Raw genomic sequence first — 26,428 nt, forward strand, 5'->3', positions numbered from 1 at the left:
TATTCACACAATTATATGTCCTAATGAAGCAATGTAGTGTGAACATTTTTATGTCTATTGATACACTGTATGCAACAATAATTGTAATGGCGACTGAAATAAAAAGAAATGTGTTTAACACTTAAAGTCTTTTGAGACAAAAAGTTTAAAATAAATTTAAATATGAAGTTATAGAAAAACTATCATAAGGTTATTAATAAAAATGTTGAACATAAAATGTACTACATTCTGACAAAACTCCATGAGGAGTGAGTGGAATAGAAAATATGAATTCAAGGAAAAAATGATTGATGTAAAATTTCCAGTTGTTAAAGAAGAGCTTGCTTATGTAGATACTTCTAAAAATAATGATACTGACATCAAATTGCTATTATTTAGATTGAGTTGGATACACTTACAAGACTGACATAAAAGTCTTCAACTAAAACAGGCAATATTTACAATAACATCTTTGCAACTAAATAATCTCATAATGAAAATTTTTACATAACTTAGTATACAAGACGATACATAATTAAAAAAATATTTTTAGAAGTATGAGTGCAAAAAAGGTGGGAAGATCACTGTACTTTACTATCTGGAAAACTGGCCAAGATATAGGATGTGAGTGATAATTGTTCAATGTAGGTTAATAAATAAATGTGAAATGCCTTCTTTGGTTTTAAATGTAATCTTTGTATTTTCAGTAAAATTGAATTAGTCAGAGTTCTCTAGAGAAATTGTATGAACAGGATGTGTGTCTGTGTGTGTGTGTATACACACACACACACATATACATATATATATGTACACATATACATACCTCTTCCTGTAATAAAATTTACTATAAGGAATTGGCTCATATGATTATGGAGGCTGACAAGTCCCCAGATATGCACAGCAAGCTAGTTGGAAACTCAGGAGAGCTGATGGTGTAGTTTTTGTCCAAATGGAAAACTAATGGTGTAATTCTGATCCAAAGGATGGCAGACTCGTGACTCAGGAAGAGCTGATGTTTCAGTTTGAATCCGAGAGCAAGAAAAAGTTGATGTCCAAGTTCAAAAGCAGTCCAGTAGGAACAATTCTTTCTTATATGGGGGAGGGTTAGCCATTTTGTTCTATTTAGGCCTTCAACTGACTGGATGAGGCCCACCCACATTAGAGAGGGCAATCTGCTTTACTCAGTCTACCGAATTAAATGTTAATTTCATCCAAAAATACCCTCACAGAAACACTCAGAATAATGTCTGATCAAATTTCTGGGTACCCTGTGGCTTGGTCAAATTGACACATAGAATTAACTATCAGAAGTCCACCCCTTGCTTACTTGGTACCCATACATATCTCCTTAAACCATACTTGGCTCCAGATGAAGACAATAACGAGGTTGTAATTCCACATTCCTAGCTCTGTCACCTAAGATTGTCTTATCCTGGGCTCCTCCTCCCTGCACTATGGCCTGGACACTTTGTATGCAGGAAGCTAGGGAAGTTATAGGATTTACCTTGCTTATTTTGCATAACTCAGGAATCACTGTCCTTTACTGTGTGATGATCAAAGTTTTGAAGACAGTTGTTTCATATATTTTGTCCTGTTTTTTAGTTGTTTCAGGCATGATGACTAGTCTGGTCCTTATTAATCTACTTTGGTCATAAGGACAAATTTAATAAGAGTCTATGTTTTTTGATTCTAGTTTTATATTTTTCTACTACATTATAAAACTGCTCTATGAATAAAGGTTTGCAGAATCTAATTACTTGCATATATGACTAGCTATTTTAAGAAACCCTGATGAAAAGATAATATTTCTTTTATAATTTTAAAATCCTTCACATAATCCAAAGAAGGACATGTAAAGTACACTGAAATTTTTTTAGTACTAACTTGTACAGATCAAGGTACCTAAGAAAGGCATCAGGGATTAGTTTTCAAATAAAAAAATGTAGTTCTCTAAGGCAAAATGTGGAAGTATACTATAGGCTTTAACATCAGTTACCTAGGTTGGAGGAGGGAAGAAGGAAAAATAAAACACTTTATTTAAAAAAGCATATATAGGGCTTCCCTGGTGGCACAGTGGTTGAGAGTCCGCCTGCCGATGCAGGGGACACGGGTTCGTGGCCTGGTCCGGGAAGATCCCACATGCCGCAGAGCGGCTAGGCCCGTGAGCCATGGCCACTGAGCCTGCGCGTCTGGAGCCTGTGCTCCACAACGGAAGAGGCCACAATAGTGACGCCCACGTACCGCAAAAAAAAAAAGCATATATAGGTCTTCCTGCCTATGGCTTGGCGAACATTTCCTATATGGCTATAAAGATGTCTAATAAAAAATCTTAGGCTCGGTATGTTGTGGAATGGGCTGTGAAGAACCTATATAGCTTCTTTACAACAATAATTTTGGCCTTTATTCCACTGCTTCTAGCAAGTACAGTACTGTTCAGAAACTGTCCAAAATGATTAAGGCCAGGGAAAAGGAACAAAAGAAAAAACAAAAACATCAAGAAAATATTACAAAAGATTAATAGCAGAAATAAGAATAAAGGAAAACAGGTTCTTCAACCAGAAGGAAATCATTTGGAAAATTATACAAAGGTTTTCTTTTTGGACTTTTTAAAATTTAATAAACAAAGTCTGACCCATATGAAAGAATCATGTTAGTTTTGACCTCAGTATTATAGTAATTTTTATGTGTGGGTGTAGAAATTTGTTGGTGTCTGTTGATAGTTATTGTAAATTAGTATTTATTATTCTACAAATTTTTTATAAATGACTTAGTCATTTGTCATTTTGCAAACTACACAGTGAAAACACCCTCAGAGAAAATGATTTTAGATTATGAATTCTAATCAAATAATGGCTTAAAAGTGAGTTCCTGTTCTGTACAAAGAAATTAAGAATTCTAAAAGTCAGAATTGTCTTCTCTGAGGTGAAAAATATGCTTTGGCATAAAAAAGATATACTATTTCAAGCACATATTTTAGTATTATTGCTTATTTCTTGGAAGGGGATACTCTCTGGAATTCTCAAAACAAAATAACTTTAATAAATGAGTACTTCTAATTTCTCTATCTTTCTTCTGACTTACACCTTTGGAATACTGGTAATATAATATCTGACAATATTCTGCAGTTGTTTTTCTTTACCTAGATTTTTTAATAGCTTATAAAGTGCTCATATCATTACTTAATAGTAATTTTGTTTATTGTCAGTTTTAAATAGCTTATTAATATTTCCTCACTGTGACATAAATTTTAGTTTAAAAAACTGTCCAAGAACTAATTTTAAAATGCGATTATGTATTCAAATAAATTTGATACTTCTCTTTAAGAGAAAAGAATATGTGTGTGGTCCCATTAATGTATTTAAATATAGTTTGTACATATACAAATCTTATTTACATATATATAAACAATATATTTTGTGAAATATTCAAAATGCAATATTGAATTAGTATACTCTATACCTGTAAAATGTCAGCAGGGTCTTCTTTTGCAGATGCAACTAACAAAGTATGTCCAGTGACAATTCCTTCTGCCAGGAAATACTTGAAGAGCAAAGGAGAATAAATATTATATTTATCCTCTTCTGTAAGAAAGAAAAAAAATTATAGTCAGAATCCTACCATATACTAGGATATTTATGGTAGGATGTTTTTATATTCTTTTCTCCTTAAAACAAGTCTATGAGGTGGGGCAATAACTATGTCTTCCTAAGGTACAGTTAGATAGGCTAAAATACTTATCTAGATAGTCAATGGGAAGTAGGTACTTTTAATAGAGTCTTTCTGATTCCAAAATCATTCGCCATTTACTACACCACCTCTGATATCCATAAAATTTAGAAGGTTATGTATGATTATATTAAAAAATCAGAGATTTGGTTTTTTCTTTACTAAGATTTTCTCAGGTACTGCACCTCTAAAATGGCTATATTCCCTACCAACCAGTTGTAAACTCACACCTCATTACTTTCATGTCACAAGAATTAAACACTTAGTGTTAGATTTGTGGTTACCAGAGGTGGAGAGTAGGGGTAGGGGGAATTGGATGAAGGCAGTCAAAAGTTTCAAACTTCTACTTATAAGATAAATAAGTACTGGGGATGTAATTTACAACATGATAAATAAAATCAACACTGCTGTATGTTATATATGAAAATTGCTAAGAGCATAAATCCTATGAGTTCTCATCACAAGGAAAAAAATTTTTTTCTATTACTTTAATTTTGTATCTACATGAGATCATGAATGTCCACTAAACTTATTGTGCTAATCATTTCATGACGTATTCAGTCTAACGATTGTGCTGTACACCTTAAACTTATACAGTGCTGTATGTCAATTATATCTCAATAAAACTGAAAGAAAAACTAGCCCATTTAAGGATGAAATTATACCAATCTTACAAGTAATCGTTCAGAAAAAAGGAAAAACTGGAAAGAAATACTTCAGAACTCATTTTATAATGCCATAATTACTCTGATACCAAAACTAGGCCAAGACATCACAGGAAAAGAAAGCTACAGACTAATATGCCTCATGAACATTTATGAAAATAATTTCTAAAATATCCAACCAAAACTCATTAGTATATAAGAAAGAATAATATGGTATACTATGATTAAGTGGGGTTTATCACAGATATGCCAAGTTGGTTTTTTATTTTAAAAATCACTGTACCGGAGGACGAAGGGAAGATGGTGGAAGAGTAAGACGCGGAGATCACCTTCCTCCCCACAGATACACCAGAAATACATCTACACGTGGAACAACTCCTACAGAACACCTACTGAACGCTGGCAGAAGACCTCAGACCTCCAAAAGGGCAAGAAACTCCCCCACGTACCTGGGTAGGGCAAAAGAAAAAAGAATAAACAGAGACAAAAGGATAGAGACGAGACGTGCACCAGTGGGAGGGAGCTGTGAAGGAGGAAAGGTTTCCACACACTAGAAGTCCCTTCGCAGACGGAGACTGTGGGTGATGGAGGCGGAAAGCTTCGAAGTCTCGGAGGAGAGCTCAGCAACAGGGGTGTGGAGGGAAAAGTGGAGAGATTCCCACACAGAGGATCGGTGCCGACTGGCACTCACCAGCCCGAGAGGCTTGTCTGCTCACCCGCCGGGGCGGGCGGAGCTGCGAGCTGAGGCTTGGGCTTCTGTCAGAGCGCAGGGAGAGGACTGGGCTTGGCGGCGTGAACATAGCCTGCAGTGGGTTAGTGAACCACAGCTAGCCGGGAGGGAGTCCGGGGAAAAGTCTGGACCTGCCGAAGAGGCAAGAGACTTTTTCTTCCCTCTTTGTCTCCTGGTGCGCGCGGAGGGGGGATTAAGAGCGCTGCTTAAAGGAGCTCCAGAGACGGGTGCGAGCCACGGCTAAAAGCGCGGACCCCAGAGATGGGCATGAGACGCTAAGGCTGCTGCCGCCGCCACCAAGAAGCCTGTGTGTGAGCACAGGTCACTCACTATCCACACCCCCCTTCCGGGGAGCCTGTGCAGCCCGCCACTGCCAGGGTCCCGGGATCCAGGGACAACTTCCCCGGGAAAACGCACATGCTCGCCCCACACTCCGTGCCCCTCTCTCCCCCCACCCCTGGCCTGAGTGAGCCAGAGTCCCAGAAGCAGCTGCTCCTTTAACCCCGTCCTGTCTGAGCGAAGAACAGACGCCCTCCGGCGACCTACACGCAGAGGCAGGGCCAAATCCATATCTGAGCCCCTGGGAGCTGTGAGAACAAAGAAGAGAAAGGGAAATCTCTCCCAGCAGCCTCAGAAGCAGCAGATTAAAGATCCACAATCAACTTGATGTATCCTGCATCTGTGGAATACATGAATAAAAAACGAATCATCCCAAATTGAGAAGGTGGACTTTGAGAGCAAGATTTATGATTTTTTTTCCCCTTTTCCTCTTTTTGTGAGTGTGTATGTGTATGCTTTTGTGTGAGATTTTGTCTGTATAGCTTTGCTTCCACCATTTGTCCTAGGGTTCTATCCGTCCATTTTGTGTTTTTAATTTTTTTTCTTAATAATTATTTTTTATTTTAATAACTTTATTATATTTTATCTTACTTTATTTTATTTAACTTTATCTTCTTTCTTTTTTTCCTTCCTTCTCTCCTTCCTTCCTCCATCCCTCCCTTTCTTTCTTTCTTTCTTTCTTTCTTCCTTCCTACTTCTACTAATTCTTTCTTTCTACTTTTTCTCCCTTTTATTCTGAGCCACATGGATGAAAGGCTCTTGGTGCTGCAGCCACAGGAGTCAGTCCTGTGCCTCTGAGGTCGGAGAGCCAACTTCAGGACACTGGTCCACAAGAAACCTCCCAGATCCACATAATATCAAATGGTGAAAATCTCCCAGAGACCTCCATCTCAACACCAGCACCCAGCTTCACTCAACGACCAGCAAGCTACAGTGCTCAACACCCTATGCCAAACAACAAGCAAGACAGAAACACAACCCCACCCATTAGCAGAGAGGCTGCCTAAAATCATAATAAGTCCACAGACACCCCAAAACACACCACGAGACGTGGACCTGCCCACCAGAAAGACAAGATCCAGCCTCATCCACCAGAACACAGGCACTAGTCCCCTCCACCAGGAAGCCTACACAACCCACTGAACCAACTTTAGCCACTGGGGACAGACAACAAAAACAACGGGAACTACGAACCTGCGGCCTGCAAAAAGGAGACCCCAAACACAGTAAGATAAGCAAAATGAGAAGACAGAAAAACAGAGCAGATGAAGGAGCAAGATAGACCTAACAAATGAAGCAGAAATAGGCACTCTACCTGAAAAGGAATTCAGAATAATGATAGTAAAGATAATCCAAAATCTTGAAAATAGAATAGACAAAATGCAAGAAACAGTTAACAAGGACCTAGAAGAAATAAAGATGAAACAAGCAACGATGAACAACACAATAAATGAAATTAAAAATACTCCAGATGGGATCAATAGCAGAATAACTGAGGCAGAAGAACGGATAAGTGACCTGGAAGATAAAATAGTGGAAATAACTACTGCAGAGCAGAATAAAGAAAAAAGAATGAAAAGAACTGAGGACAGTCTCAGAGACCTCTGGGACAATATTAAACGCACCAACATTTGAATTATAGGGGTTTCAGAAGAAGAAGAGAAAAAGAAAGGGACTGAGAAAATATTTGAAGAGATTATAGTTGAAAACTTCCCTAATATGGGAAAGTAAATAGTTAATCAAGTCCAGGAAGCACAGAGAGTCCCATACAGGATAAATTCAAGGAGAAACACGCCAAGACATATATTAATCAAACTGTCAAAAATTAAATACAAAGAAAACATATTAAAAGCAGCAAGGGAAAACAACAAATAACACACAAGGGAATCCCCATAAGGTTAACAGCTGATCTTTCAGCAGAAACTCTGCAAGCCAGAAGGGAGTGGCAGGACATATTTAAAGTGATGAAGTAGAAAAACCTATAACCAAGATTACTCTACCCAGCAAGGATCTCATTCAGATTTGATGGAGAAACTAAAACCTTTACAGACAAGCAGAAGCTGAGAGAGTTCAGTACCACCAAACCAGCTTTATGACAAATGCTAAAGGAACTTCTCCAGGCAAGAAACACAGGAGAAGGAAAAGATCTACAATAACGAACCCAAAACAATTAAGAAAATGGGAATAGGAACATACATATCGATAATTACCTTAAATGTAAACGGACTAAATGCTCCCACCAAAAGACACAGATTGGCTGAATGGATACAAAAACAAGACCCATATATATGCTGTGTACAAGAGACCCACTTCAGACCTAGAGACACATACAGACTGAAAGTAAGGGGATGGAAAAAGACATTCCATGCAAATGGAAACCAAAAGAAAGCTGGAGTAGCAATTCTCATATCAGACAAAATAGACTTTAAAATACAGACTATAAGAAGAGACAAAGAAGGACACTACATAATGATCAAGGGATCGATCCAAGAAGAAGATATAAAAATTTTAAATATTTATGCACCCAACATAGGAGCACCTCAATACATAAGGCAAATGCTAACAGCCATAAAAGGGGAAATCGACAGTAACACACTCATAGTAGGGGACTTTAACACCCCACTTTCACCAATGGACAGATCATACAAAATGAAAATAAATAAGGAAACACAAGCTTTAAATGATACATTAAACAAGATGGACTTAATTGATATTTATAGGACATTCCATCCAAAAACAACAGAATACACATTTTTCTCAAGTGCTTATGAAACATTCTCCAGAATAGATCATATCTTGGGTCACAAATCAAGCCTTGGTAAATTTAAGAAAACTGAAATTGTATGAAGTATCTTTTCCGACCATAACGCTATGAGACTAGATATCAATTACAGGAAAAGATCTGTAAAAAATACAAACACATGGAGCCTAAATAATACACTGCTTAATAACGAGGTGATCACTGAAGAGATCAAAGAGGAAATCAAAAAATACCTAGAAACAAATGACAATGGAGACACGAGGACCCAAAACCTATGGGATGCAACAAAAGCAGCTCTAAGAGGGAAGTTTATAGCAATACAATCCTACCTTAAGAAACAGGAAACGTCTCGAATAAACAAACTAACCTTGCACCTAAAGCAATTAGAGAAAGAAGAACAAAAAAAAACCCAAAGTTAGCAGAAGGAAAGAAATCATAAAGATCAGAGCAGAAATAAATGAAAAAGAAATGAAGGAAACGATAGCAAAGATCAATAAAACTAAAAGCTGGTTCTTTGAGAAGATAAAGAAAATTCATAAGCCATTAGCGAGAGTCATCAAGAAAAAAGGGAGAAGACTGAAATCAATAGAATTAGAAATGAAAAAGGAGAAGTAACAACTGACACTGCAGAAATACAAAGGATCATGAGAGGTTACTGCAAGCAACTATATGCCAATAACCTGGACAACCTGGAAGAAATGGACAAATTCTTAGAAATGCACAACCTGCCAAGACTGAACCAGGAAGAAATAGAAATTATGAACAGACAAAATCACAAGTAATGAAATTGAAACTGTGATTAAAAATCTTCCAACAAACAAAAGCCCAGGACCAGATTGCTTCACAGGCGAATTCTATCAAACATTTAGAGAAGAGTTAACACCTATCCTTCTCAAACTCTTCCAAAATATAGCAGAGGGAGGAACACTCCCAAACTCATTCTACGAGGCCACCATCACCTTGATACCAAAACCAGGCAAGGATGTCACAAAGAAAACTACAGGCCAATATCACTGATGAACGTAGATGCAAAAATCCTCAACAAACTACAAGCAAACAGAATCCAACAGCACATTAAAAGGATCATACACCATGATCAAGTGGGGTTTATTCCAGGAATCCAAGGATTCTTCAATATATGCAAATCAATCAATGTGATACATCATATTAACAAATTGAAGGGGAAAAACCATATGATCATCTCAATAGATGCAGAGAAAGCTTTTGACAAAATTCAACACCCATTTATGATAAAAACCCTGCAGAAAGTAGGCACAGAGGGAAGTTTCCTCAACATAATAAAGGCCATATATGACAAACCCACAACCAACATCGTCCTCAATGGTGAAAAACTGAAAGCATTTCCACTAAGATCAGGAACAAGACAAGGTTGCCCACTCTCACCACTCTTATTCAACATAGTTTTGGAAGTTTTAGCCACAGCAATCAGAGAAGAAAAGGAAATAAAAGGAATCCAAATCGGAAAAGAAGAAGTAAAACTGTCACTGTTTGCAGATGACATGATACTATACATAGAGAATCCTAAAGATGCTACCAGAAAACTACTAGAGCTAATCAATGAATTTGGTAAAGTAGCAGGATACAAAATTAATGCACAGAAATCTCTGGCATTCCTATCCACTAATGATTAAAAATCTGAAAGTGAAATCAAGAAAACACTCCCATTTACCATTGCAACAAAAAGAATAAAATATCTAGGAATAAACCTACCCAAGGAGACAAAAGACCTGTGTGCAGAAAATTATAAGACACTGATGAAAGAAATTAAGGATGATACAAATAGATGGAGAGAGATACCATGTTCTTGGATTGGAAGAATCAACATTGTGAAAATGACTCTACTACCCAAAGCAATCTACAGATTCAATGCAATCCCTATCAAACTACCACTGGCATTTTTCACAGAACTAGAACAAAAAATTTCACAATTTGTATGGAAACACAAAAGACCCCGAATAGCCAAAGCAATCTTGAGAACGAAAAACGGAGCTGGAGGAATCAGGCTCCCTGACTTCAGACTATACTACAAAGCTACAGTAATCAAGACAGTATGGCACTGGCACAAAAACAGAAATATAGATAAATGGAACACTACAGAAAGCCCAGAGATAAACCCACACACATATAGTCATGTTATCTTTGATAAAGGAGGCAGGAGTGTACAGTGGGGAAAGGACAGCCTCTTCAATAAGTGCTGCTGGGAAAACTGGACAGGTACATGTAAAAGTATGAGATTAGATCACTCCCTAACACCATACACAAAAATAAGCTCAAAGTGGATTAAAGACCTAAATGTAAGGCCAGAAACTATCAAACTCTTAGAAGAAAACATAGGCAGAACACTCTATGACATAAATCACAGCAAGACCCTTTTTGACCCACCTCCTAGAGAAATGGAAATAAAAACAAAAATAAACAAATGGGACCTAATGCAACTTAAAAGCTTTTGCACAGCAAAGGAAACCATAAACAAGACCAAAAGACAACCCTCAGAATGGGAGAAAATATTTGCAAATGAAGCAACTGACAAAGGATTAATCTCCAAAATTTATAAGCAGCTCATGCAGCTCAATAACAAAAAAACAAACAACGCAATCCAAAAATGGGCAGAAGACCTAAATAGACATTTCTCCAAAAAAGATATACAGACCGCCAACAAACACATGAAAGAATGCTCAACATCATTAATCATTAGAGAAATGCAAATCAAAATTACAATGAGATATCATCTCACACCAGTCAGAATGGCCATCATCAAAAAATCTACAAACAATAAATGCTGGAGAGGGTATGGAGAAAAGGGAACACTCTTGCACTGCTGGTGGGAATATGATTTGGTACAGCCACTATGGAGAACAGTATGGAGGTTCCTTAAAAAACTACAAATAGGACTACCATATGACCCAGCAATCCCACTACTGGGCATATACCCTGAGAAAACCATAATTCAAAAAGAGACATGTACCAAAACGTTCATTGCAGCACTATTTACAATAGCCAGGAGACGGAAGCAACCTAAGTGTCCATCATCGGATGAATGGATAAAGAAGATGTGGCACATATATACAATGGAATATTACTCAGCCATAAAAAGAAACGAAATTGAGCTATTTGTAATGAGGTGGATAGACCTAGAGTCTGTCATACTGAGTGAAGTAAGTCAGAAAGAGAAAGACAAATACCGTATGCTAACACATATATATGGAATTTAAGAACAAAAAATGTCATGAAGAACCTACGGGCAAGACAGGAATAAAGACACAGACCTACTAGAGAATGAACTTGAGGATATGGGGAGGGGGAAGGGTAAGCTGCGACAAAGCGAGAGAGAGGCATGGACATATATACACTACCAAACGTAAGGTAGATAGCTAGTGGGAAGCAGCCGCATAGCACAGGGAGATCAGCTCGGTGCTTTGTGACCACCTAGAGGGGTGGGATAGGGAGGTTGGGAGGGAGGGAGACGCAAGAGGGAAGAGATATGGGAACATATGTATATGTATAACTGATTCACTTTGTTATAAAGCAGAAACTAACACACCATTGTAAAGCAATTAGACTCTAATAAAGATGTAAAAAAAAAAAACCCACCAAAGTAAAAAATAAATAAATAAATAAAAATCACTGTACCATAATGACATATTAAAAAAGTAAAACCATATGATCATTTCAATAGACACAAAAATATTTGACAAAATTCAACAATAATTCATAATAGAAACTCTTGGCAAATTAGGAATAAAATGAAACCTCTGCAACCTGATAAATGGTATCTATAATAAACTTACAGGTAACAGAATGGTAAGATGGAATGCTTTCTTCCTGATATTAGGAACAAAGAAAGTGTATCCACTCTCACCACTTGTAATCAATATTGCTCAGAAGGTCTGAAGCATATAATAAACCATGAAAAAGAAATGAAAGGCATACAGATTGGAAAAGATGACGTAAAACAGTCTTTATTTGCAAACATTATCACATATGTAGGAAATCTTAAGCAATCTACCAAAAAGCTAGTAGGACTAACAAGCCAAGTCTATCAGGGTTGTAGCATGTAAAGTCAATATATAAAAATCACTGTTCCTCTACAAACTAGTAACAAACATTAGAAACTAAAATTTTATAAATTCCATTTTAATTGATTCCAAAACCATGAAATATTTTGAATAAATTTAACAAAATATGTGCATGAACTAGCTCCGAATTGAAAAGTATAAAACATTCTGAGAGTAAGTATAAAAAAACCTAAATAAATGGAGTGATATATCATGGTCATGGGATGGAAGACTCAAATCTTTCCAAATTAATCTATACATTTAATGTAATGTCAATGTAAGCCCCAGTAAGCTTTTTGGAGAAACTGACAAGATAATTCTAAATTTACATAGAAATTCAAAGGTCCTAGGTAACCAAATGAATTTGAAAAAGATCACAGTTGGAAGACATACCATCTGATTTTAAGACTTATTATAAAGCTGTAACAATCCATGCAATATAGATTTGACCAAAGGCTATAAATATAAATGAATGTAAAAGAATAGACAGACCAGAAATAAACCCACATAACTGATTCTTGACAAAGGTGGAGAAATAATTCTTTTTCAACAAATGGTCTTGGAATAACTGGATACTCATACGCAAAAACCAACAAAAACCTCAATCTTACCTCATACTACACTCAATCAAAAAAGAAAAAAATTTGCAGGTGGGGGGAAGAGGGATAAATTAGGAGTTTGGGATTAACAGATACATACTACTATATATAAAATAGATAAACAACAAGGACCTACTGTATAGCACAGGAAACTATATTCAATAGCTTGTAATAACCTATAACGGAAAAGAATCTAAAAAAGTATGTATACATATATATGGATCACTTTGCTGTACAACTGAAACTAACACGACATTGAAAATCAGCTATACTTCAATTGGGAAAAAAAAGCAAAAAGAAACAAGCAAACAAGAAAATTTCAATCTTATCTCATACTACTACTCAAATATTATGCTGAAATGAATCACAAAACTAAAAATAGAAGGTAAAACAATAAAACTACTAGGAAAAAACAGGGAAAATTTTTGCAATCTTGGAGTAGAAAAATATTTCTTAAATAAGACAGGAAAGCATGTGCCACAATAGAAAAAAATGGATAACTTGAAGTGCATAAATATTTTAAATATTTTCTTTTGAAAAGACACCAATAAGAAGATGAAAAGGCAAGCTACAGAGAGAAAATACTTGCAATACACATATCTTGGACAGTTTTTTTTGTAACAAACAAAAACCTGTAAGTAACTTAAATGTCCATCAACCAGTGAATGGAAAAACAAATGGTACATTCACAAATGAAATAATACTCAATAACAAAATAACCGGACTACTGATATATAGGCAACAACATAGATGAATCTCAAAATCAATAAGCTAAGTGAAAAAAGCCAGACACAAAAAGTGTGTATGGTAAGATTGCCTTCACGTGGTATTCTAAAGAAAGCAGAACTAAACTCTAGTGATAGAAAGATGTTAGGTGCTTGGGGGCCAGGAAACATTTTGGGCATGAGGATGTTTGGGGGTATGATGGAAATGTTTTATATCTTGATTGTTGTGGTGATTACATGAGTATATACATTTGTAAAAACTCACTGAAATATATACTTAAAATGGGTCTATTTTATTGTATGTAAATTATAATTCAGTAAAGGTGGTTTATGAAAACAATTTCCTATGGTGTAACTAAAATACCATGTGGTAGCTTGTATGTAAACCTTTTCAGCACAGAATATTAGAGCAAATCCATGATCAAAAGTATAGTAGATTTACATGAAGATTAATTTTATATATTAAAGAACATAGCCAGTTCTTTAATACTACCTACCACAAAGTTAAAATCTGTAAGTCTAAAAGACACAAAATGGGCTTGATTAGGATTTACAAGCATTTTATGAAAGTTTTTGTGCACAAAGGAAAAGAAAAATGCTTTCAACACCTCTGCATGGTTTACAGTCAACAGGTGGAAAAGCCAGCAGAGACAAGTGGATGAGATGACCAGCACTGCCTATGGATCATTACAGCTATGACAATGGAAAAAATACTCATTTTATATAAATAAGAATTTGTCTCTGTTAAACCTTAGAAAGTCATGTTTAAAAAAAGAATTGGGGCTTCCCTGGTGGCGCAGTGGTTGAGAGTCCCCCTGCCGATGCAGGGGACACGGGTTCGTGCCCCGGTCCGGGAAGATCCCACACGCTGCGGAGCGGCTGGGCCCGTGAGCCATGGCCGCTGAGCCTGCGCGTCCGGTGCCCGTGCTCCGCAACGGGAGAGGCCACAACAAGTGAGAGGCCCATGTACCGCAAAAAAAAAAAAAAAAAAAAAGAATTGATTTTATCTTAAATAATTACTATTAGATCAGTTTACAAAAGCAACCATATAAACCAAGGTCATTATAAATCAACGATGTAAGAAACAAATCTGATAGTAAAAATTTTAACTTCTGAGGTTGATATTTTTACAACATGGAAAATTTTAATTTTTAGAAATTCACCCGCCATCCATTACACTCATAGAATTATTGCTAAAATTTGTTGTATTTCCTTTTAGCACTTTTTCTGTAGATATTTTCTCTTATGGTTATAATTCTTATTATTATTTTCCATGTGAGTACCTCATCCATTTTTTTCTGTTTTTATATATATATATTTTTTTCAATTAATTTTTATTGGAGTATAGTTGCTTTACAATGTTGTGTTAGTTTCTACTGTACAGCAAAGTGAATCAGCTATACATATATCCCCTCTATTTTGGATTTCCTTCCAATTTAGTATTTTATTGAAGTATAGCTGATTTACAATGTTGTATTAATTTCTGCTGTACAGCAAAGTGATTCAGTTATACATATATACATTCTTTTTAAAATTCTTTTCCATTATGGTTTATCACAGGATATTGAATATAGTTCCCTGTGCTATACAGTAGGATGGTTACAATTATTACTGAATTTTGTATCCAACTTTTTTCTCTTGATCTCACGAGTCACAGTCTTGTAACTATGATGTTTAAGAGTGCATAATACTCCAGTAAATTTGTGTACCATAATTTACAATACTTAGTCATTCCCCCACTATGGACTTTTCATGCCACTTTCAGACTTTTGTTACTATTAAATACAGAAGCACGAAAGTGCCTCAACTCCCACGTGTCCAAGACAGAACTCAGAAACTCATTATTTTCTTCCATCAAATGTGGTCCTCCTTCTGTTTTTAGAAAATTAGGATTTATTCTTAATACCTCTTCTCTCTCTCTCTCTCTCTCCGATACACCCTTCTCCCCATGCCTAAAATCCTGTTAAATTTATTTTCAAAGTATTTTTGGAATTGTTCACTTTGCTCCACGACAACGTCTCTCCCCTAGCTTTGCTACCAACAACTCTTTCCTAGATGATTGCAATTTCCTCTTACTTCTTTGCATCCACTCAAATCCTCCTTCAATTTAGCAGTGAGCTTTTCAAAATACAAACCTGATCATATCACTTCCCTACTTAAAACCTTTCAGTGTTTTCTCATTGCTCCTTGCAGAAAGAACTAAATCCTTTAGCATGGTCTACAGGCTCTGCATGGTTGTGGCCAAAGAGGAGGGTTTAATGTGCAAAAATAAAAATACTTGTTGTAATAATGTACATGATTATTGTTTTCCCTTTAAAATGTACATGATTGTCATTTAACAACTTTTCAGTAAAGAAAAAAGTAAACCTAAACTATTTAACTAGAAAAATAAAAATAATTATTTGTAAAATTGAGGACACGTATTATAATACTCAGTAGGGAATAAAATATACAGATAAGTACTGCATAAGCTATGGATATTCACTTGTAGATAACAAAAAATATTGAGTGATTTCTCATTAATGAAGAGGTAAAGCAACTAAACTAAATGGCAAAGTTCCCCTTTTCTTACCTACTTCTTTTTTTAACAAATTTATTTATTTATTATTTTGGCTGTGTTGGGTCTTCGTTGCTGCACAGGAGCTTCTTAAATGAGTAAGGGTTTTGACTTTTTTTTTTTTTTTTTTACATCTTTATTGGAGTATAATTGCTTTACAATGGTCTGTTAGTTTCTGCTTTATAACAAAGTGAATCAGTTATACATATACATATGTTCCCATATCTCTTCCCTCTTGCGTCTCCCTCCTTCCCACCCTCCCTATCCCACCCCTCTAGGTGGTCACAAAGCACCGAGCTGATCTCCCTGTGCTATGCGGCTGCTTCCCACTAGCTAGCTATTTTACGTTTGGTAGTGTATATATATCCATGCAACTCTCTCACTTTGTCACAGCTTACCCTTCCCCCTCCCCATATCCTCAAGTCCATTCTCTAGTAGGTCACAATCCCTACTGATCTTATCTACACTCATATCTTAAATTACTATCTCTAGTAGCCATACTGCATCTTAACTCAGGACCTCTGTATAGATTACTTCACCTCTTTGGCTAGCTAATTCCCTCAAATCCTCCCAGACCCAGATTAGGTAACCCCATCTTCGGAGAAGCTTTCCTCAAGCCTGGGTGAGATGATCAGAGTGCCCTGGAGCATCCTGTTAACTCCTATACTAGCATTTCATACACATTATCAAAATTTCCCAACTAAGCAAAAATTTCCTCATGGCAGAGAACACATCTTACTGTTATATCGCTAGCACTGGGCACACAGTACACAGTAAATATTTGTAGAATAAATTAAGGGAAAAACAACAAACAAAAATCTATCTTGTCTTGTAAATCAGTCAGATCTACTGTAGTTTGCCTGAAAACACGTCCCATCATAGACACACACACACACACACACACACACACACACACATGCACACGCTATAATACTTATCAACTCTACTTTTTCAATCCTATGGGGCAGCAAAAACTCATGGGAAGAAGATCACCTATTGAGGGATTAGCAAAAAAAGTAAAAAATAATTCAGCTCTTCAAGCTGAAAATCACCAATTCTGTGAAAAAATTTTGAGTTGTACAATAAGCATTTAATTAATCTATTTAATGAATCCTCATAACACTGGGCATGCAAAAATGATAATCATGTGACAGAACTGCCAAAAAGCAAATGTAGTTTTGGCCTGAATTAATAGTCTAATTCCTAGGTTGAGAGAGATGATTGTCCTATTCTATTCTATGGTACTCGACCAGACTGACAACAATATATTTCATTTGGGGATTTACACAAACTAAAGCGTCTTCTGAATGGAGTGACCAGGATGGTGAAGGGACTTGAAAGCATGAGAAATGAATATTTTCCTTGAAGAAAAAGAGACCCAAGGGATGCAAGATAGCTGGCTTCAAATATTTGATGGGCTGTCATATGGAAATGGAATTACACTTGTTCATTAATGCCCCCAAGGGGTAGAATGAAGCCTAATGGATAGAAACAACAGGAACATCAATTTTTCTTTAATATCAAAGTCCAAATGAGCTGCCCCTATGATTCCACTGAGACTGGTCTCAAAGTCACCAATGACTTTCTAATTGTCTAATTTCTGGGACACTTTTAAATCTTTACCTTTTTTGTCTATTGTAGCTATTGCTATGGACAATTTTCTTTTTGGAACTACCCTCTCCCTCCCCCATTTTTAAGATACTCCTTGTTACCATTTTTACTGTTTCTTTAGCCATTCTTTATATATGTAAGCAGTTTATATAGAACTCTCAACTCTTTGGTATACAAATATGAAACAATTTTATTTGTTTATTTTCTAGTCACTGCTTTCAAATATGCTATGTCAAAACTTCCTTTTCTCATCTCTTAAAGACATCCAGAGTGGATTCCATGATCTTCTCACCAGTTTCAGTTATTAAAATTTGAAATAGTTAAGTTTAAAACTTTATTGTTCAATGCAAAGCTTTCTCTCTCCTTCAGTGCAAACTAAGGCTTGTACCTTGAAGGTCTCAGTGGTGCAGAGGGGTTCTACAAGAAAGGAAAGTTCTAAAATACTTCTTACTCCAAGTCCTCATTCTATTATTACTGGGAGAGCAGGAAAAAAGAAAAGTGGCAGAGATCAACTTACACAATTGTCTGTCTGCTTTAGGGAGAGAGATGGCCCTATCCTCACTCTGATCTGGTCTATTCAAGCCAGCGGCTTGTAGCCTACGAAGTTATAGTGATTTCCATGTAGGTGGTAAGCATGGTTTTGGGGGTGATGCTCTGCTTCATTCTGGTCCCATCTGTCACTGAAAAACCCTTCAAAGAGGCAGAATCTCACGTTTGGCGGGGCTGGCCAGTACAGTCAAGATTACATTAAAAACAGCAAATAAGTGATTTATTGACCATTAACTATATGCTAAACATGGTGCAACACACATCTCATGCATTAGCTCATTTAATCCTTATAATAACCTTACAAATGTTATTAATCTCTGTCTTATAGGTAAGGAAACTACAGAGAATGTAAGCAGCTTGCCTATGGTGATACAGCTAGTAAATAGCAGAGCCATTATTTGAATCTAGGAAGTCTGATTCCAGAAGCTATGGTCTTAACCTCTTCCCTGGGCTTATTTTCCATTATCTATACCTTAAACAAGGATGTGCCTAAGCTTTAGATTTTGACCTGTTTTTCTTTTTACTCTAGTTGTACTGAGTCCTTTTTGGAGTCTAAGGCTACTCTAAGAAGCTGATATAAGTTTTATATGCTGGTCTAAAAATATACACAGTCCTACACAAATGTGCATGTAATTTGAGGGAATTAAGAGACCTCCCCTAAAATTCCATCTCTGTATCCACAAGGGTCTATAAACTTGGGCATTCTAATACATGCCTATGACTTCAACTAAAACATACATTGAATAAAACATTAGTTAAATAACATTGAGGAATCCCAAATATTTTTCTCTAGTCTAAATTTAATACCCAAATATCCAACTGTCTACTAGGTAGAACTACTGGGAACAGAAAATTCATTGTGTTTAAACTGAATTCATTACTCTACCTCAATATCTTCTCATTCTCCTCCTTTCCTGACTTCACCTAATGGTACTAACTCCAAACTTTCTCCGGCCAAAAATCGTGGGATCATACTACCTCCTGTCTCTCCCTCATTTCCTACACATTATATGGCACAGAAGTAGAAATCACCACTCTTGTGAGGGTTCTGCTAAAAGAGGGAAAATATAGGGAAATGATATTTCAAATCACAGCAGTCTAAGCAAAGCTAGTTAAACATTTAGAATCTAATATACATAACGAAATGTAGAAATAGAAAAGTTAGTTTGTGTTGTTATCCTATCAAAATTTGATAGTAAATTTATGATTAAAGTCTTAAAAGCACAGTAACGAACATCACCTCACGTTTAGATTAGGGCAATGAGTATTTTTATCACTTCAAGTTTTTTACATTATTCCTGCAGTGCCTCCTTCATAGTATCTCTTCATTGCTCAAAACTCCATGATTACATATTCCTAACCATTATAAATTGTTTTTAGCCAGGCTTTCATATCATTCATTTATTCATGCATTCATTCATTCACTGTATCCCTATATGGTTCCCATGATCACAGAGCTTACAGTCAGTGTACTGAATAAAGTATGTGATCAGGGGTTTTCAATAAAGTATAAGTGTCATGAGAAGGTAGATAAAGAATACTACAGAAGTATTTATATAAGAGGAATACTACTAATTGGGCATGAGGAGAAGGAAAGCAACAGTTAAGGATGACTTTCTGGAAGAGATATTTAAGTGGAGACCTAGAAGATGATTAGGGGTTAGGAAAAGAGAAGAAAAAAGATGCAGCAAGAAAGAACTTAAGAAAAGTCCTGTAGAGAGGTGAGAGAATGGTACTTTGATGGAATTAAAAACTTAGGGTGATAAACACAAAGCTTGAGGAAGGAGGTGAGAAGATGAGAAGAGATAAGGCTAAGGTGAATCAGCAGAAGCAAATCACTAAAGGTCTTAGAGCCCAAATTAAGGAGCTTGCACCTTATGTTAAGATCAATAGAGAGCACAAAAATGTCCTAAGCAAGGATCATGATCAGATTTTCATATCATAAAGTTCACTCAGGCTACAGTATGAAAAAGGACTGAAGCAAGGGAACATTGGAGACAACTTAAGAGGCTGTTAAAATAATTTCAATGAGAGTTGTTGATTACGGTTTGAATTAGGGTTGTGGCAGCAATAATGGAGAGATGTAGACAGAGTTTTTCAATACATATTTAAACGGTTGAAAACTTTCAGCATTTAATGATTAATGGGTGTGTAGAGCGTGAGAGACAAGTACATCACTCAGGTCTCCGGCACGTGTCACTTGGTAGGTTGAATAAGCCAGGGATGAGAGGAAGAGGGACAGATTTGGAGGAATGGGGTAGAATTTGGAGATAAGGGCAGACTGTGAGTTTAGCTCTAGACATACTGATTTTGAGGTGTGTGTAAGATATTCAAGAGAAAATGTTGAATAGGAAGTTGAATATGATCTCCTCATTTCTCTGTGTACCCTACATATGTAGCAATGCCTAGAGATTACTGATTACTTTTATAAGATGAGGTTTTTCCTGGTCATTCTAGTTATGGCAGGGACTGAGACCTCCCAGGGAAGAGTATACAGCACTAGAAGAGGGAATATGATGTTAGTATTTTAAGTAGAGCCAAAGGAGTCTAAAAAAACATGAGCAGAGGGGTAGAAGGAAAACCAGAACAGAATATTATAACAGAATCCAAAGAAAGGGAGTACTTCAAGGAAAGAGAGATTAACTACATCAATTGCTGCTGAGATAAAGAAGGAAGAGGCCTGAGAAGGTAGCAGGATACAAGATCAACATACAGAAATCTGTTGCATTTCTGTACACTAACAATGAAATATCAGAAAAGGAAAGTAAAAAGCAATCCCTTTTAAAATTACATAAAAACAAACAAACAAACAAACAAAAACAAAACTTTGGAATAAACCTGACCAAGGAGGTGAAAGACCTATATGCTGAGAACTATAAAACATTGATAAAGGAAATTAAAGATGATTCAAAGAAATGGAAAGATAACCCATATTCTTGAATTGGAAGAATTAATATTGTTAAAATGGTCATATTACCCAAAGTAATCTACAGATTTAATGCGATCCCTATCAAATTACCCATGACATTTTACACAGAATGAGAACAAATAATCCTAAAATTTATATGGAACCATAAAATACCCATAAATGCCAAAGGCTGAGGAAAAAGAACAAAGCTGGAGGCACAACCCTCCCAGACTTCAGACAACACTATAAAACTACAGTAATTAAAACAGCATGGTATTGGCACAAAAACAGACACATGATTCAATGGAGTAGAATAGAAAGCTCAGAAATAAACACACATACCTTCAGCCAATTAATCTTCAACAAAGGAGGCAAGACTATACAGTGGAGAAAAGACAGTCTCTTCAGCAAGCAGTGTTGGGAAAGCTGGATAGCCCGATGTAAACCAATGAAGTTAGAACACTTCCTCACACCACTCACAAAAATAAATTCAAAATGGCTTAAAGACTTAAATATAAGACATGACACCATAAGACTCCTAGAACAGAACTTAGGCAAAACATTCTCTGACATAAATTGTACCAGCATTTTCCTAGGCCAGTCTCCCAAGGCAACAGAAATAAAAGCAAAAATAAACAAATGGGACCTAATCAAACTTACAAGCTTTTGCACAGCAAAGGAAACCATAAACAAAATGAAAAGACAACCTACAGAGTGGGAGAAAATATTTGCAAACAATGTGCCTGACAAGGGCTTAATTTCCAAAATGTACAAACAGCTCATACAACAACAAAAAACCAAACAACCCAATCGAAAAATGGGCAGAAGACCTAAATAGACATTTCTCCAAAGACATACAGATGGCCAATAGGCACATGAAAAGATGCTCAACTTTGCTAATTATTACAGAAATGTGCATCAAAAATACAATGAGGTAATACCTCACACTGGTCAGAATGGCCATCATTAAAAAGCCTACAAATAATAAATGGTGGAGAGGGTGTGAAGAAAAGGGGACTCTCCTACACTATTGGTGGGAATGTAAATTGGTACAGCCACTATGGAAAACAGTATGGAGGTTCCTTAAAAAACTAAAAATAGAGTTGCCATATGATCCAGCAATCCCATTCCTGGGCATATGTCCAGAGAAAACTCTCAATTCAAAAAGGTGCACCCCAATGTTCACAGCAGTACTATTTACAATAGTCAAGACATGGAAGCAACCTAAATGTCCATCAACACATGAATGGATAAAGAAGATGTAGTATAGATATACTATTGAATACTACTCAGCTATAACAAACAATGAAATGATGCCATTTGCAGCAAGAGGGATGGACCTAGAGATTATCATACTAAGTGAAGTAAGTCAGAAAGAGAAAGATAAATATCATGATATCACGTATATGTGGAATCTAAAACATGATACAAATGAACTTATTTACAAAACAGAAACAGACTCACAGACATAGAAAACAAACTTATGGTTACCAAAGGGGAAAGAGGGGGCAGGGATAAATTAGGAGTTTGGGATTAGCAGATACAAACTACTATACATAAAACCGATAACAACCAGGTCCTACTGCATAGCACAGGGAACTATATTCAATATTCTGTAATAAACCTTAATGGAAAAAAATATATATATATGGACCACTGTGCTGTACACCAGAAACTAGCACAACATTGTAAATCAGCTATACTTCAATAAAAAAAAAAAAAAAAAGAAGGAATAGGACTGAGAAGTAACCTCTGGGTTTAGCAATGGGAAGGTCTCCAGTGTCTTGAGCTAAGGTGGTTTTAGTGAAGTGGTAGTGTGTGAAATAGACTGAGCAATGACTGAAGTATTACTAAAACATATAAGAAGTGTTACAGATCATTCAACAGGCTTGGCTATGAAACGGAAAAGAAAAAGCAATAATTGGAGAAGGTAGGGTTAAGGGAGTGGAATTTTTTTCCTTTGAAAAAACAAGTACACATAGAAAAGAGCTTAATAAAGATAGTAACGATAGGAGAAAAGAAAATTGCTATTGCCAGGTACTTGGAAAGGTAGAAGGAGAAAAGATCTAAAGTACAGGTGAGGGATTTGGTTCAAGATGGTGGAGTACAGGGATGTGCGCTTGCTCCCTCTTGTGAGAGCACTGGAATCACAACTAACTGCTGAACAGTCATTGACAGGAAGACACTGGAGCTCACCAAAAAAGATACTCCACATCCAAAGACAAAGGAGAAACCACAATGAGAAGGTAGGAGGGGTGCAATCACAATAAAATCAAATCCCATAACTGCTGGGTGGGTGACTCACAAACTGGAGAACACTTATACCACAGAGGTCCACCCCTGGGAGTGAAGGTCTGAGCCCCACGTCAGGCTTCCCAACCTGGGGGTCTGGCAACGGGAGGAGGAATTCCTAGAGAATCAGACTTCGAAGGCTAACAGGATTTGATTGCAGGACTTCGACAGGACTGGGGGAAACAGAGACTCCACTCTTGGAGGGCACACACAAAGTAATGTGTGTATCGGGACCCAGGGGGAGGAGCAGTGACCCCATAGGAGACTGAACCAGACCTACCTGCTAGTGTTGGACGGTCTCCTGCAGAGGCGGGGGGTGGCTGTGGCTCACCATGGGGACAAGGATACTGGCAGCAGAAGTTCTGGGAAGTACTCCTTGGTGTGAGCCCACCCAGAGTCCGCCATTAGCCCCACCAAAGAGCCAGGTAGGCTCCAGTGTTGGGTCACCTCAGGCCAAACAACCAACAGGGAGGGAACCCAGACCACCCATCAGCAGACAAGTGGATTACAATTTTACTGAGCTCTGCCCACCAGAGCAACACCCAGCTCTACCCACTACCAGTCCCCCCCCATCAGGAAGCTTGCACAAGCCTCTTAGATAGCCTCATCCACCAGAGGGCAGACAGCAGAAGCAAGAAGAACTACAGTTCTGTAGCCTGTGCAAGGAAATGAAGACAGCCTAAGAGACCTCTGGGACAACATTAAAGGCAAGAATATTCACATTATAGCGATCCCAGAAGGAGAAGAGAGAGAGAAAGGACCCGAGAAAATATTTGAAGAGATTATAGTCAAAGCTTCCCTAACATGGGAAAGGAAATAGCCACCCAAGTCCAGGAAGCCACAGAGAATCCCAGGCAGGATAAACCCAAGGAGAAACATGCAGAGATGCAGCACAGTAATCAAAGTGACAAAAATTAAAGACAAAGAAAAATTATTGAAAGCAACAAGGGAAAAACAACAAATAACATACAAGGGAACTCGCATGAGGTCAACAGCTGATTTCTCTTGTTGAAACTCTACAAGCCAGAAGGGAGTGGCATTACATACTTAAAGTGATGAAAGGGAAGAACCTACAACCAAGATTACTCTACCCAGCAAGGATCTCATTCAGATTCGACAGAGAAATCAAAAGCTTTACAGCCAAGCAAAAGCTAAGAGAATTCAGCACCACCAAACCAGCTCTACAACAAATGCTAAAGGAACTTCTCTAAGTGCGAAACATAACAGAAGAAAAGGACCTACAAAAACAAACCCAAAACAATTAAGAAAATGGTCATAGGAACATACATATTGATAATTACCTTAAATGTGAATGGATTAAATGCTCCAACCAAAAGACACAGGCTCACTGAATGGATACAAAAACAAGACCCATATATATGCTGTCTACAAGAGACCCACTTCAGACCTAGAGACACATACAGACTGAAAGTGAGGGGATGGAAAAAGATATTCCATGCAAATGGAAATCAAAAGAAAGCTGGAGTAGCAATACTCATATCAGATAAAATAGACTTTAAAATAAAGAATGTTACAAAAGACAAGGAAGGATACTACATAATGATCAAGGGATCAACCCAAGAAGAAGATATAACAATTGTAAATATTTATGCATCCAACATAGGAGCACCTCAATGCATAAGGCAACTGCTAACAGCTCTAAAAGAGGAAATCAACAGTAATACAATAATAGTGGGGGACTTTAACACCTCACTTACACCAATGGACAGATCATCCAAACAGAATATTAATAAGGAAACACAAGCTTTAAATGACACAATAGACCAGATAAATTTAATTGATATATGTAGGACATTCCATCCAAACACAGCAGATTACACTTTCTCTTCAAGTGCACACGGATCATTCTCCAGGATAGATCACATCTTGAGTCACAAATGAAGCCTCAGTAAATTTAAGAAAATTGAAATCATATCAAGCATCTTTTCTAACCACAACGCTATGAGATTAGAAATCAATTACAGGGAAAAAAACGTAAAAAACACAAACACATGAAGGCTAAAATATACGTTACTAAATAACCAAGAGATCACTGAAGAAATCAAAGAGGAAATCAAAAAATACCTAGAGACAAATGACAATGAAAACACGACGATCCAAAACCTATGGGATCCAGCAAAAGCAGTACCAGACTGTCAGAGGGAAGTTTATAGCTATACAAACCTACCTCAAGAAACAAGAAAAATCTCAAATCATCTAACCTTACACCTAAAGGAACTAGAGAAAGAAGAACAAAACCCAAAGTTAGCAGAAGGAAAGAAATCATAAGGATCAGAGCAGAAATAAATGAAATAGGAACAAAGAAAACAACAGCAAAGATCAATAAAACTAAAAGCTCGTTCTTTGAGAACATAAACAAAATTGAGAAACCTTTAGCCAGACTCATCAAGAAAAAGAGGGATAGGACTCAAATTAATAAAATTAGAAATGAAAAAGGAGAAGTTACAATGGACACTGCAGAAATACAAAGCATCCTAAAAGACTACTACAAGCAACTCTGTGCCAATAAAATGGACAATCTGGAAGAAATGGACAAATTCTTAGAAAGGTATAACCTTCCAAGACTGAACCAGGAAGAAATAGAAAATATGAACAGACCAATCACAAGTAATGAAATTGAAACTGTGATTAAAAATCTTCCAACGAACAAAAGTCCAGAACCAGATGGCTTCACAGGTGAATTCTATCAAACATTTAGAGAAGAGCTAACACTCATCCTTCTCAAACTCTTCCAAAAAATTGCAGAGGAAGCAACACTCCCAAACTCATTCTGTAAGGCCACCATCACCCTGATACCAAAACCAGACAAAGATACTACAAAAAAAGAAAATTACAGACCAATATCACTGATGAATATAGATGCAAAAATCCTCAACAGAATACTAGCAAA

General features: G+C 36.8%; 1 protein-coding gene across 6 annotated transcripts in view; it reads right to left on the reverse strand.

Moving 5' to 3' along the window:
• Positions 1 to 26,428, reverse strand: part of ELP4 (elongator acetyltransferase complex subunit 4) — a 243,847-nt gene that overhangs the window by 202,720 nt on the left and 14,699 nt on the right. For all 6 annotated transcript variants that reach the window (XM_067749512.1, XM_067749511.1, XM_067749514.1 and 3 more), the window contains exon 3: positions 3,439 to 3,560. In XM_067749512.1, the coding sequence (XP_067605613.1) occupies positions 3,439 to 3,560 (122 nt within the window). The remainder of the gene's footprint in view (positions 1 to 3,438; positions 3,561 to 26,428) is intronic.

Source organism: Pseudorca crassidens, chromosome 9, assembly GCF_039906515.1.
Source record: "Pseudorca crassidens isolate mPseCra1 chromosome 9, mPseCra1.hap1, whole genome shotgun sequence".
In the NCBI taxonomy this organism is placed as follows: domain Eukaryota; kingdom Metazoa; phylum Chordata; class Mammalia; order Artiodactyla; family Delphinidae; genus Pseudorca; species Pseudorca crassidens.